General features: G+C 38.0%; 1 protein-coding gene across 1 annotated transcript; it reads left to right on the top strand.

Annotated features, from left to right (window-relative positions):
- The first annotated feature begins 175 nt into the window (after positions 1-175).
- Positions 176-3646, top strand: MZT1 (mitotic spindle organizing protein 1). Its single transcript, XM_054271771.1, has 3 exons — positions 176-284; positions 2041-2186; positions 3583-3646. Exons 1-3 carry the CDS (start codon positions 236-238, stop codon positions 3604-3606), a joined length of 219 nt encoding a protein of 72 aa, XP_054127746.1. The 5' UTR covers positions 176-235; the 3' UTR covers positions 3607-3646.
- The last annotated feature ends 11295 nt before the right edge of the window (positions 3647-14941 follow it).

The following is a 14941-nucleotide window of genomic DNA, read 5'->3' as shown; positions in this document are numbered from 1 at the left end:
TTTAACCAGCCCCGCCTTCTTTTTCGGGCTCTGGCCAATCACGGAGCGCGGTGTGCACGGTCGGGCCAATGGCAGGGCTGCCCCTGTCTCGAACGGGCCAATCGGCAGAGCCGCCGCCGCACGAATTCAAAGAAAGCCCGCCCCGCCCGCGCTCGCGCTGCGCCGGGCCGTCACGTGGGGCTGGCGGGCCCGGGCGTGCGCGCGGCGTTCCGGTTCCGGGCGCGGCGGGGTCGCCATGGCGAGCAACGCCGCCAGCCTGAACGCCGTGAGGGAGACCATGGACGGTGCGGGACAGCCACGGGCGGGACGCGAGGGAGGGGCAGCGCCTGGCCCCGCGTGGGCCGCGCGCACGGGCGCCTCTCTTGGGGGAAGGGGCGCGGGCTGCGGCTGCCCCGAGATGCAGCGTGTGGCAGGTTGTGTTTTACTTCGTGAAACAGCTCAAGCCCCGCCGAGCGAATGTCTTTGGACCTGACGTGGCTTTTCCTTTTCATGGTTTTGTTTCTTTTTTAAATTTAGCTAGGTATCTAGCGTAGAATACTAGGGTTTTTTTAGCGTCTGTATATATTTATATATGTGTGTGTATATACATATATATTTGCTGTTGTTTCTCGCTGTGTGTAACGGTTGATGTAAATGACCTGAGAGAGAGAGAGGAGGGAGCGGCCCTGGGCCGGTGTCGGCGGCAGCAAAAAAAAAAGCCCTCAAAACAGGCCAAACTACAATATTGTGTGAAAACTTTGAGGACAGCAGTCAGTGGTGTAGAACTAAAATGGGTTCTGATATGGAAAAAAAAATAAAAACAAACCTCGACCTCAGGTACTGTTGTGGGATGGGGAATGTGAGAGAAGGGTACTGGGAACTGCGTTGGAGATAGATCAGCCGTGAGAAATGTGAGCGGGGGGTGAAGCTGGGGTGCTCACTTTCAGCCTGACTGTGAGGAATCAAAACTGGCATGTTTTGGAGTTGTTTCTCAGTGTAGTGTGAGACTCTGGAATTCCACAAAATGCCTGTACTAAAAGCTTATATGCAGGGTGGAAAGCAGCCCGGCAGTCTGTTGAGGGTTGTTAAATGTGGAGCCTTTCTCTGAAAATGCCCTAATGAGGGAGTAGAGGCTAGGGAGAATGTTCAAGAGATAGTGCTGTGAATTTATTTTCTCAGCATCTTCCCTTCTCTTGAAGTTACAGCTGCTGTTGCAAAAGGATTTTTTAGTACAGACCTTCATGAGTTGAGCTGGTGTAAAAATTAGCATTTCAGCCACTGATCTTCATGCTCTGACTTGCTGCTGGAGGCAAGGCAGGACTAGCAGGATCACTATGATGCTGCAATTGGGTAAAACCATTTTGTGCAGATAGAGCATGACTTCTTTGGGAAGGACAAAGAATCTCAGTTCTGGTAACTGTACTTGACAACTTCACTCTTTCCACTTCTGCAGGAATGATTTAGACAGGAGGGACAACAGGCAGGTTTAAAGACAAAGTAAGGCTTTTGAGAATAGATATGGAAAGTGCACTAATCTTCAGATTTAGGAGCCCACATTTCCTGTGTAACTATGTATATCTTTTATTTAGGATGGATACAGATATTTAGCAGTTGCTGTCTGCAAAGTTCTTAAGAGATCAGGATTGTTGTGGAGAAACTGCTCCATCTCTCTGCCAAAGACACTGCCTCAACACCTAAAGATTAGAAAGGACTTCATCAGTGCCTGGAGTCCAAAAGCACAGTGTGTTCTTATAGCCTGCCTTTTACCTAATTGACAGGCATGTTAATTATTGAATTTTTCAGGGTTTTTTTTTAATTTTTCAAAACCCGTTGTCCAGTATTAAATTTCCTGAACCAGGGAAGCATGATGTTTATGTTAGAAGCTGTAGCTTTTAGCTTAAGAAGGTTGAACATAAATATTGTTGCAAACAGCAACGGACATCTGCCATGTTCACACTGTAGAAGTGCTGTAGAATCTAAATGTTGATGAAGAACAGTCTTGATCATTGAAATTTCATAGTCTGTAGGAACTAAAGTGCTTTCATTTTGTTTCTGTTGCAGTTCTGTTTGAGATTTCAAGAATATTAAACACTGGCTTGGACATGGAGACGTTGTCTATTTGCGTGCGGCTTTGTGAACAAGGGATAAATCCAGAAGCCCTGTCGTCTGTTATTAAAGAGCTGCGCAAGGCTACAGAAGCTCTGAAGGTAATGCTCTACTTTAAAAAGCTTACACATTTGTTTTTAAGAGTCAGATGCACATGTAACTTGCTACACTTCAGTTTGTAAATTGTACTTTGATATGGCTCATTTTTAAATCAAGGAAAATAGCTGTTCAATAGAGGAGGCAATGAATACAACTGGACTTGAAACAAGAAATGTTACAAATAACCTGTTTTGTAGAAATAAAATAATTAAACTAACACTTCTGAAGAAAAAGACTACAACCAAAACTCACAAATTTTTATTATAGTCACCATTTGTCCCCTTACCTGCACAATATCACAAATAGATTTCTCCTTTAACGAGTATCACCTCGTTAGTAAAACGTCAGATTTAGGAGTTTGCAGCAGTACTTGTAAACAGGTACATGCAGCTTGTTAACATCATCTTAATATATTGTTTTTACCTCCTTAGCCTGTGTTTTGAGCCTTTCCAAAGACCAGAAAGTGGGAATTTCATGATGTGTTTATATACAGGGCTTTTCATATATGTGTATTTACCTGCTTAACTAGTAGATGGTTAAAAAAACCTCACTTGCATTTTAAAGGATTTTTATTCTTTGCTGTCTACCTAAACATCACAGACAGGATTTTTTACTACTGCATCTTATATTTGGCTATTTCTGACAGGTGAAAGGGGAAACCTATATCTTGCTTCTGTTCTGGAAGATTGCAGACTTTATTTTTAACTTAACATTTTTCTATGCTCACGCGTATTTTGTATTTGTGTCTATGCTTAAATGTGTCTTACATATGCATTTAACTGTGTATGCAAATAATTGAGGGCTGTTTTACTTCTTCCATTGCTTTCACTGGTTTCCCATTCCTGTTGCTCTCCTTTGCCTGTTTGTCCCATAACTGGTATAAAATCTACCAGTCATTCTTCAATAACTGTGCTTTGTTGACTGTAGTTATTCAGTGATAAAAATACTAATATTGTTAATCAAATAATTGGTAGTGTGATTTATGCAGTCATGATTAGTGTCGTTCTTCTGAGTTTTGTGTCAATAACTAATCTATATGGGTGAGGTAATAATTACCATAAATTATATGAAGTAAACTCCAGAGGTAACTGTAGTTGTGCATTTGAGCCATTCTTGGAAGTATTAGGGTGAAATGTACAAGATAAAAGCTGCTCAGATACAGGATGTAAGACAAGCAAACAACAGTGGCTCTTCTAGTAAGGGGTGATGGCAGCTGAGAACATTATTTGTTAGGAAAAAGTAGCGTTCATTAGAAAAAAAATTCCTAAGCAGCTTTTTTTTTTTTTTTTAGACCCCCTAAGTTCTCTAGGTAATTGAAAAAAGTTACAAGGAAATATTAAATTTAATCTACATGATGTATCTTTTGGTGACTTGAGATAATTGTTTTTCTGCTTCTAGGCTGCTGAAAATATGACAGGCTGACATGGGAGAAAATCTCTGCATGAGAAGAATGCCAAGTTAAGAGAAGAATGCCAAGTTAAGCTTACCAGGAGCTCTGAAGATTGCCAGTATTAAGAAAAAAAAATTGAATAAGTGTATGTGAAGGTTTCAGAACATTTCTGTAATACTTTTCACAAGAATGGTGTATATAATAGCTTTGAAAAGTTTTTAAAAAGTACACCAGTAATATTATTGGTATTTTTGTGAACTGTTTGTGAATGTAGTGCAATTGCTTTCTTTGGCATCCTGTACATTTAAAATCACGCCCGATATTGTACATTTGTTGAATTTACTAGTGTGTACCAACAAGCCTTGTTAGAATGAGTACAGTTTTGTTAATGCATCCTTTGGAAGTGGTAGTATATCATGGGTTTTATCTTTTGCTTTGATGAAAAGCTACATGTGCAATTTTAGTCTTGCTTTATGGTCCAGATAGGAATGAAACCCATAGTGACTTTATTTTAGAGCAAGGGCAGTAACTTAAGTCTCAAACTGAAAATAATAAATAAAGCATTTTTTAAATAATGTAGGTAATGAATTGTGCTTTTGATTTCAATTCAAATTGCTGGGAAAAGTGTTTAACTTAGATAACAGATGTTCTTCAGCTATCCATATAGGTATGTATGTAAATTTAAATTCTAGATGGCATGGAATGTTTCACAGAGGGCAGATGCTACATTTGTTACACCTGTTCTGACTGTAGGATCTAAAAATATTAAGGCTGTATTGTTACTGCAGTACAATAGTGCATACATGAGAAGCATCTGGTTTGGTTGATGAATATCAGTAAGTCTTAAATAGCTGCTTGGTACAGGAATGTCTTCTCATTTAGCACTGGAAACCTTCACTGATGCCAAAACAACTTTTAATGTCCAGTAAGTATCTCTGCACCCAGGAATTCTACTTTGTAAGAAGATGGTTTCTTGTGTGTTGTTCATCTGCTGCTGTGTTTTTGTGGTTTTTTTAAAGGCATTTGATTTTTTTTTATGCTGTTTTCAAAGTGTAGCACTAATGGGATCTAAAGCAACCTGCAGGGTTAACAGGGCAAAGCACATTTGGAAATGAACCTGGAATCTTAGTTGAGCCAAAAGTTATATTTGTGCAGAGATAAAAAGTTCTTTTTACTTGAAGAGCTTACATCATACACACTCTGGATCATAGTGCTGCAAAAAGCAATCAAGAAAGCTAAATACTTCATATTGCTGACAAAGGGAATAGAAAAATATTTATATTGCACTGAATCACTTGCCTTTATTTCCAGTTAGCCTGGCCAAAACATCATTCTGGGAAGATGCTGTAAATAACCAAACTGGGGAATTTTTAAATGGTTTCATTTTGCACATTCATAGCAACAATTTACAAAGGGCTTTAAATGTTCATAACCTGAATATTGACTGTATGAAAAGGTATCAACAATGAAATTTATTTTAGAAATCTGAAAATTCAGTAAAATATCCTGAAAAGTCCAGGTCAGATCAGCATAAATGAGCAATTAGCTCACTTACTTAATTTGCTCTAGACTCAGTACTACATGTCAAAAATGAGACAAGACTTGGGGAGCATTCTCGCTGGTCTCAGGAGTCACATCTCTGTGAGATTTGTCTGTGAGATTTCCCTTGTGCAACTTAAACTCTGAAAATTTTCTGTAAACTATTGCAAATGTACCCAAAATAATAATGAAACTTTATTAGAATATATGCTTCTGCTGCATTTCCTTTTCTCTACAGCCAAATCTTTGGGTAATACAGGAAGTCTGATGACTTCCCTTGAATGTCATTCTATTGATTCGTTTTATGTATTTCCAGGGTTTTTTCTAACTTGATTTTGGTTTGGGTTCAATGTCCTTGAAATACTTAAAACCAGCTTACAACTGCAATGACAATTTATACATAATTTATAAAATTATACATAATTCTTGAACTGTCCAGTAAATTGCATCTACCATTTACCATTGGTAAGCTTACACCTTTTATGCATTTGGACATGTTGTGGTAGACCATTTGTCTTGCAGAATTCCAGAAGAAGGGCATGTCTTTGACATTCAAGCCCCCAATTTGATGTCTGTAAAACTAAAAGTGCATTATTTTCATTATTACATGGAACTAAATGGTAACATTGGTTACTTAATGCACTAAAGGGTACTAATTTAGTACTTCAAGTACTTAATGTAACTTCTTGTTTCTTAATGTGGTGTAAGAGAACTCCTGACTGCTTTTTGTTTGGGACACCATCCACAACAAATACAAAAAGTATTTTTTTTCTTCCCGGTGAGAAATAAAAAAGAAAATCTCTCTAGTAGGAAGCTTCATACTGGAAATATTGGGTGTGCAAGGTAAGTCTATCACTTTAATAGCATCCCCATTATATGAACATGAGTGCTGAGGCTTGGCAGTGATGGCTGAGAAGTCTTGGCTGCATTTGTAACACACATCACCTTCCACTACATTTAACCAAGAAGCTGAGCAAACAGCACGTGCTTTTCCTCTGTGCTCCTTCCTTACATGCTCTTGGAACTCTGAAGAAGATAAACATAGGAATATCTATACAGGCCCTGACAAAAGTTGTTTTTTCTAACACAATAGCTTCTTTTGTAGTCAAAGGCAGCTGCCTCAGGAAGGATAAGAACAATGCAAATGTGTTTGGTTGCTTTTCTTCTGTGTTCTCCTGGATTCTAAATGTCTTCTATTCCAGGCTTTCCTGAACATCATATGGTTTGTCTATTTAGTAATTTTCAATGCTATTTTTTCCAGTAGTTGTCTGGTTTCCTTTGGACTATATATGCTTCCTGAATAACAGCTGCCTCTATCAATTCATGTCTGTTGCATAAAGAATTGCCACTTGTTCATTTTGAGCCTGAGAGTCACTAGTTTGATGTCCTTTGCACTGTAAACTTTTATCTGTCATGCCGTGTTTCTGCAGATATGTAAGACACCTTTAAATTTCGTCTTCTAAGCTGAAATGCTTTAGCATTTGAGTGACCAAAAGCATGGAATAGCTTCTGTATTTACTGTTCTTTGAAACTTTTCTGGGTGTCACATATTATTTTCTGAGAAGGGAACCAAAACTGCACACAACTTTAGCCATGCACCTAAGTACTAGTCTGTTTGATTACTTTCTTGTTTATTCCTTTTCTAGTACTTCCTAATATTTGACTTGCTTTTTTAAGTTGATCTGAATGTTGAGCTGTTTTCATTGCATCATCTATGGTAACTGCAGGATCTCGCTCTTTAGTAGACTGATAAGCTTAGATATTATTTTTTCATATGTGGAAACTATGATTATTTATATCCATGTGTATAATTTATTTGTTTGTGCTGAATTGCATTTGCCACTTTTTTCTAATCAATCTTCCATGTGTTGCTCCAGTTTATCACAGTTTGCTACCATCACTAATTTTATCATTGGGAAATTTTGTTGCTTTATTCCTTTTCTGAGCGTAATTATAAGCAAGTCAAGCAGCACACAATGTATTAAAGACTGCAAAGGACAACTGGTGACCTGGGGCAGGAGCTGACCATTTATTTTCATTCCTTTTCAGTGATTGTGAATGAAATGCATCATTCTTACGCCACATGTCTTCAGTGTCACATTCAGCAGCTCTCACTGTGAGAGTTAAAGCACAGTTGTGAATGTAGCCCTGCAGAGAGCATGGCATGCTTGATAATAATCAGGAACCCCAGTGTTCTTTCCCACCTGCTGCTCTCTAGGTGAGCAAGTAACTGGTTCAATCCTAAATTTGCTTTTTGATTCTATGAACTGGTTCCTCCTGAGTTTAACTTGTGCCCTGTTGCAGGCACACTTTATTCCAGGGACTGCTCCCAGCAGGCTGCTTACCAGAGCCTTCTCTTTTTCCCCAGCACTTTCCACTTCAAACATCCCATCTGCTTTTGCATGCTCATAGTCCATGCCACAGAAACACTGCAGTCCTGATTATTTTAATATACTGTACATTAAAAGGCACGAAAAATGACAATGACCTAAGAGTCAGCAGTGATCCATGATACAGTATGGCTGTAGACATCGTGCTTCAAGGAGATCTAATGCTGAACAGAGGAGCTTTACATTATTGTGTATGATGGCGCTTTGGCAGCTTTACTTTGAAGATTCAACTCTGAGATATAAATATTACTGTTTAATTAAAGTTTGAAAACAAGAGTTTCAAAAAAGGAAGGGCATGTCAAAGTAATTTCAACTTTTAAAAGGAGTGAGGGCAAGGACAGAGAGTTGCAGACCAGTCATCTCACATAGCAGAAACATCCAAACTGGTAAATTTGAGATTTACCAAACAGGTAAATTTGGGAGTGAAGAATGACAGATAAAGTTAAGTAACAAGATACAGAATGAGAGGAAATGGCCATTACAGAATGGCTTTTTACAGAAAATAGCTTCATCAAGTAGAAATAGTGAAGTAAAACCATAGTGCTGTCTATTTACTCTTCCAGACCCATTGTTTATACTTCAAGAAAGCATGAGGATAATATAAATGAAGATAAAAACTCTTTAGGGATGGGAAAACAAGCCTGAAGAGTTCTCAAAGCACTCAGGGGGTGTGCAAGTTCTCAAAGAGAAATTGAGAAGAGACATAATAACCCTAGTTATGCCCTTGAACATAAAGGAAGTCTTGTGGGTGCATCTTTTTAACCTTACAGGGAAAAACCAGATTCAGTAGGTGTTATTGGAGAAATCAAACCTTAAAAGTAAGGCACAGCTTCCTAGGAGTGAAAGTAAGTAAGCTTTGACATGGCATATCAGGGAAATAACTGGGTACTGCTTGATGTTGTTAAAATGAAATTAAAAATAATTCCAAAGGACGTGCTTTAATCCAGTTTCTGGGGTGAAGTCTACAGTACCTCTCTGCAGGGTGTCAGAAAAGCTGGCTGTAGCAGTTCCTTTTGACTGCACAGTCTGTGAAGGGCAGTGTAAAACAGCTCTAATGTGAAGAAAATTAGGAATATTTAGGATGACTATCAGTGATGTTTCTGTCAGTAAGATAAATGGAAGCCTGGTTTCCAAGATATTTAAATGTTCCCTGATCAAAAAAACCCAAACACCACACAACTATTAATTATCTGCACTGGAAATCTGGAATATATTGAGTCTAGGCACTTTTATTATCACTTTATAAATATTCTTATTTTTTCACCTCCAATTTTCACATGTACAAAGAGACTGGCTCATGAAAATGGATCTCTGAAAGAGCTCAGTGGTGTCATTATGTAAGTGAGTGGGAGTTTAATGCTCAAATTTAACTTTCAGTGAAGGAAATGGAAAATGAAGGAGTGAAGAAGATGATGCCAGGCTGCACTGTGGTTATCCAAGGAAGCAGTCAGGAGGAACCCTTTGGAGGGGAGGAGGCCTCAGGAGGGTGAAGAAGCTGATGGACATCCCAGCCTGAATTTAATTTTGATTATTTTATTGGTACACCAGATCCAAAATTAGTGCATTTGAAGATACCAACATTTATTTTCCTACTTAATGGACAGAAGATAGAAGAGAGACTTGGGTGGCCACACTGCCTTGGCATTTGGCCTTGAAGCTGGTAAGACAGTAAGGCTGCCAACCCCTCCTGCATTGCTGCCTGCTGTAGCTGGTGAGGATGTGACTGGAAGGAGCTGAGTTATCAGTTCTCACTCCATCCCACTTTCCTGGGCTACTAGAAAAGCTTCTTTGTTGTATTCATATTTCTAGAATCCCATACCTTCTCTCTGTGTTTTCTTATGGTTGCAGTCTTCACAGCAGCGTTGCTCCTGCTTCTTCATCAGGGCTCCTCCAAGGCTCCCCCTGGCTGGCCAACCCACCCCCTTTTACCCCAGTTATCTTCATTAGCCACAGCTGCCACCCAAGGAAGGACATCACAGCTGCAGCCCATTTAGAACAACAAGGATCGCGGCAAGGCCACTTGTACAATGCATAGATCTCACTAGGACTCCTACTATACTCCTTATGACATTTCATCTTGCATTCCTGGGAAAGCTCCTCTGTACATGCCCTGGTTTTCCTCCCGAGCCAGTTTATAGGGGCATATGGTTGTGAACAGGATTAATTATAGTTTTTTGAGGGGGCAGCTAATCAAGGACAGAGAAATAGTCTCATTCCTGTGACCAGCAAACTTGTCTCAAATTCAAGGCCTATAGTAAGCAGCAGGTAGTTATTTACTGTTTGTAATTCCCATCTGTGAAAACCCCAGGATGTTAAAATAATATGCACATAAATACTGGGGCTTTATGATACATAAGTGCTGCAAAATCAGTGTTAAGGAAAAATACTAAAAATTTGCAAATACAGTGCTCTGGCACATATGACATTCAATGAGGAATTTGAAGAAGAATCGTACACTGGTCTTGCACATTGGAAAGTAAACATACAAAAACATCTGGACAATCATTTCCTAGGACATGTAAAGAGGAGCCTTGCTATTCTCTTAGGCAGAATTCAGGATATACTGAATTGTGTAAGATATTGGATATGCAGAGATACAGACTGAAGAAAGGCTCTTTTCAGAGCAAGTGCTTTTTTAATTCAAAAAGGAATGCTTTGTTTAGCTTCACTTCAGGTAAAACCTGTTACAGGCACGGGAACAACACAAGGTACATGCACAGCTATTTATCCTCATGTGCCATGATGATTGCACTCATTGAAAACAGAAAAATAACTGCAAACTGATAATCTGGCCAGCATTTTTAGCATGGTATTTCAGGCTATGCATTTCACTGGTAAGCACAATATCAGTGATAAAGCCACCAGTCTTTGTCCATCAGTGGCTGTCTGCTCTCATTAGATGACTTCACAGCAGCTGTTACTTTTTTAGACACATTGACCAGATTTGGCATTAACCCTGTGAAGTTTTACAAAAGTTAGTAAAAACAGCAATAGAGCACATGAATCGAAGGGGAATGTGGACTTTGTTCATCTTAACTATGCCTGGATGGGGGAGATAAAGGCATGATTTTGTTTGGGAAAATACTTTCATTTTTACTTGGGAGGACACTAGTTAGAATAGTTTTTTTCCTTCATCTAAATATTAAAAAATAACAATAATTAAAGTAAAAAGGAAAATTATTTTATTAAAACTCCAAAGATCTCCTTCAGTGTAGTTTTATAATTTAGTGTAGTTTTATAATTTGTTGTTCTATATCTTGTTCTTCCATTTATCTTCTGTGAGTTGGGTTTTCTGACAACTACATCTGCCACAATTCATTATTTTCCTCTCTCCTCTCCCCTCAATTTTAATTCTCTCATTAGAGAGGGTCAGGCTTCAATGTTTTCCAATTTCTCAGCGGTCATTTCTACAATATTTCCTCAAGATAATCGGGCACTATTCAATAATAGTTTTCTTGGAGACTGACTTTTCTGCTGGAAATGCTTTTGATAGAACTGTTTTGATTGGTCATCAAATGTGCACAGCTATCAGAGAAAGTGGAGTTGTGCAATACCCTGCATGCTCAAATCTGCTCAGTGTCCTGGTGCACCAACATCTTTATTTAGGTATCCCTAAGATATATCTAGAATGTTATATTGTGCAGTGTAGGTATCCAATATGTTGGTATATGTATGCCAGTGTTGTTTGTAGAGAGATCACATAAATATCAGAGACATCCTTCATTCTTCAAAAATACACTTTTTATTTGTGTTTTGCTATTACTGTCCTATGATGTGCCCAAGTCACATTTGGCATCTGTTTTTAGTTTAAGCAAAAAATCTCTAGGAAAAAAACACAGGCAGTGCTTTGTCCTAATTTCAACTTATTTGGCTTTATCTTTGTCTGTCCCAACATCTGAGATGATCAGCAGACGGAACCTGATTTGCATTGCACACCTCGATATCCACAAAAATGACTATTTTGTCTGTGCAACAATTAAAGATTGCTACTTAATAATTTTATTGAAAGGGTACCGTTACCATGCATGTTCTTTGTGTTTATGTCAATAATTTTTAAGCCCTTCCAGTATTTGTAAAACAAAAAGTAGGAGAATAAATAGAAGAATTACTGGAAACTGTTGCATATTCCACTAGATGGCAGGCAAACATTTGCAACTACTGCTGCAGCATTGTAAAATATCCCTCTATTAGTTTTGTATGGATTCTAATAAATAGTATTTTAGAATCAATTTCCAGTTTAATGAAGGAGTGGTGCAATTTAACCTTTTGATTTATTTTAAAAACATTTTAAATAGTAGAAAGAAGAATAAAAAAGCATGCTATTGATTGCAAGACTTTGGCTCACAAAAGAGAAAATTGAGGTTTAAGAATGTAACATTTTGTATATTTTGTATTTAAATTTTACTAAGGGTTATAGCAGTAGTAAAATGCCACAGAAGAGAGAGTTTTCAGCATGGCAAATGGATAGCGGCATCTTTTCCCTTTCATCAGAGTAATAGAATTTACACAAACTGTCTTAGAAGCTGCACTGAAGGAAGTTCTGTCACCCACTGTAGTTCGTAGCCACTTTGGCTTTTCTCTTTTTTGTGTGTTTAAATACTTTCTGGTGGTTACTCAGCAATCTGCAGTGTTTAAGACAAGAAGGCACTGAAGCTAAGGGTGCCACACATCCTGGCAAGTGTAGGAAGATATACCTCTCCTGCTGAAAATATACCATATCATAGCAGCATCAGTTTAAAATAAACACCAAATAAATAGTCAAGTTTATTTGATGTGGTAGGTTACATAAGAATTAACACAATTCCTACTATTTCCGGCAGTGAAAATAGAAAGTAGAAGCAGGAGGAATACTCCTAGCTACCCTCTGGTGAGGAGGTAATTTCTCTCCACCAAATATGTTTCTGAATCTGTTTCTTCTCTTTGTTCTCCAAAAGGAGAGGGGAATGGTGGTAGGGTGGAGATTTCCTAAAGTAGGATATTTAAGAGGGTAGGATAGAAGTACCATATTAATCTTCAGACTCTCTCCATAGATGATAATCTTTCAGGAACAAGGTATAATCAGATTAGTTTATCAAGGGTTAATGAGTGAAAAGAGAGCTGTCCCCATCTCAGTCCCTGTACTCCCCACACCCACTAAGCCCTTTCCCAAATATTTAATGAAATTGCAATTTTATACTTTATGGTGGTGGTATTTTTGTAGAAAAGAAAAACAAACCCCAGATTATTTAAACTATTCTTTAATTTCTGTTTTTCTCTGCAGTCAGTGGAGAGAGGGAAGCTCCCAGTGGAGAGGGGCAAAGAGAGCACTGAAGTTATTCTGAATTGCTCTCTAAAGGAAACTCTCTATTGACTGAAAAGGTAACCCAAGGAGACTAGTATCCTGAGGCTAAGATTAGTCTTTGCAAATATTCCCATTAGATCACCTACTCTAACTTCCTGTATTTCACAAGCCTTTGAATTTCACCCAACAACCTCTCTATTGAGTTCAATAAGTTGTGTTTAGATAAAGCATATTCAACAAGACATTTATTCTTTAGTTGAAGACATTAATAGAGATAGTGTATCCACTGATTCCTTTGTTGGTTTGTTCCACAGTTAATCAGCTCCTCTGTTAAACTTTGTGTGCCTTATTTCTTGTTTTAATTTATCTGGCTCGAGCTCAGTACACAGCTGCTTGTTATGCTTTTTCCTTCTTAACTAAAGAACCCTCTAGTGTGTGGGATTTTCTCCTGAGGGAGCTATTATAATCAAGTCACCACTCTATCTTCCTTTTGATAAATTGAAAGGATTTTTCCTTTCTGTAAAACATTTTTCTTTTTCTTTCCAGTACTCATTCTTGTCTTCTTTGCAACCTGTGGGGTTTTCCCCTTCCCTTCAGTCTGATAGCAATCTCACCTGTGGTGTGTGGAGATAAGATTTGCTCTGATTTGCTCCAAGATCACACTCACAATTCTTTTTGCTTAATGCTTCCTCAGCAACCCCCTAAGTCCTTTCTGGAGTTCATTGCTTCACAGAAGTTGGTGGCCCACTTTTCAAGAATGGCCCAACTTGTTGCCAGTTCCTTAGCTTTTCATATATCTGCATTAAAATGCCTTTTGTTCAAATTGGTCCACCTTGCTGAACAGTTCAAAACCCTCTTTCTGTCTGCCTTCTCTTTACATTTACCACTCTGCCAGCCTGTTTGTAAACTGCAAATCATATAAGCCAAAATTTTGTCATTTAGTTCCAGGTTATCCATGACAAAGCATCAGCTCAGTTACAGAACCTTGTAGCACCCTGCAAAAATCATTTTGGTTGCTTTTACTTGTGTGTGATCTTGAATTATATAATATGGCCACAACGTGTGCTTGTTTATATGCCCTTTCTTTATTAAAATCAAGTCTCAACATTGTCTTTGCTTTTGAATACTGATTTTTGGAAGATTTACCAATTCCTGAAGCCCATGAAAGGGATTTTTATTGAGACTGAGAAAGCCATTAAAAAATTAAAAGCCTGTCATGTTTTTTAAAGTCAGAACTCCCATGAAAGTCCAAAAGCATGCAATTACAGATAGAGTAGTGACTTGATTATAAACCAAATTAATAATCCCATCAAAGAATGAAGTAAGTTTTATTTAACAAGACCTATTTTCTACAAAACCATGTTGACCATCATTAATTACATTCATTCCTTCAATTTTGTATTAATTGAATCCCACATCAGCTTATTAGCTTTTCCATTAATTTTCCCTGGCTTTTTTATGATGCTTACTGGTTTTAAGTTACCTGGGTCATCACAGTTTCCCTTTCAAAAGAATGGTACAATGTAAGTGCTAATTCAAGAATTATCTAATTTCTCCAGAGTTTTAAATACAGAGCTCTAGAATCAAGACCTCTTGCTTTTCTTCTTAATCCCACTATTTTCCTTAAATATGCATAACTAGCTCCTTTGTAGCTCCAAACATGAGTACATTAATATATGATACATTATTTTAATATTTCTGTGTTCTACAATTTTGTACGTCTTGCTCTTTTAGCTGCTGTTTATAAATCTAGAAAACACATAGCACACTTCTCTGGCTACAGACAGTGTCCAGCTATGGAAATTAATTTGGTTTGTACTGGTTAAAATGAAAATTAAGGCATTACTGTGGGTATCTTTTTTTCTGCAAACTTGTAGCTGTTGCAAATGAATCCTGTTTTAGGGCTAAGTGTATGGGAGTCAGCAGATGGCACTGTTGCAAGTGTCTTGTTGATTCTTTTGTCTTAGAGGAGACTTTGTACAAACAGGCCTTGAAAGATATAGTTACTTGTTTTTTGTTTATTTTTCCCTTACAGTAGCCCAGACAAAATCTAGAACAAGCTAAAGATTTTTTCACAGGCTTTGTGATAGTCCAAAGGCTTTGCCTATGAACAAGCTAAACATAATACAGACAACAAACCTCACAAGTGGCTTAGGT

The sequence above is a fragment of the Melozone crissalis genome, unplaced genomic scaffold (assembly GCF_028551555.1).
Source record: "Melozone crissalis strain CALT ecotype California unplaced genomic scaffold, PUWL_Pcris_2 ptg000013l_1, whole genome shotgun sequence".
NCBI classification, from domain to species: Eukaryota; Metazoa; Chordata; class Aves; order Passeriformes; family Passerellidae; genus Melozone; species Melozone crissalis.
Note: the sequence above shows the minus strand (reverse complement) of the source record. Positions and strands in the feature narration are given on the sequence as shown.

Excerpts from the sequence above, each read along its gene's own strand:
- MZT1 (XM_054271771.1), top strand. The coding sequence starts at position 236 with ATGGCGAGCAACGCCGCCAGCCTGAACGCCGTGAGGGAGACCATGGAC. Across the intron at positions 285-2,040 it reads CGTGAGGGAGACCATGGACG|TTCTGTTTGAGATTTCAAGA; the intron begins GTGCGGGACAGC and ends TTTCTGTTGCAG. Across the intron at positions 2,187-3,582 it reads AGGCTACAGAAGCTCTGAAG|GCTGCTGAAAATATGACAGG; the intron begins GTAATGCTCTAC and ends TTCTGCTTCTAG.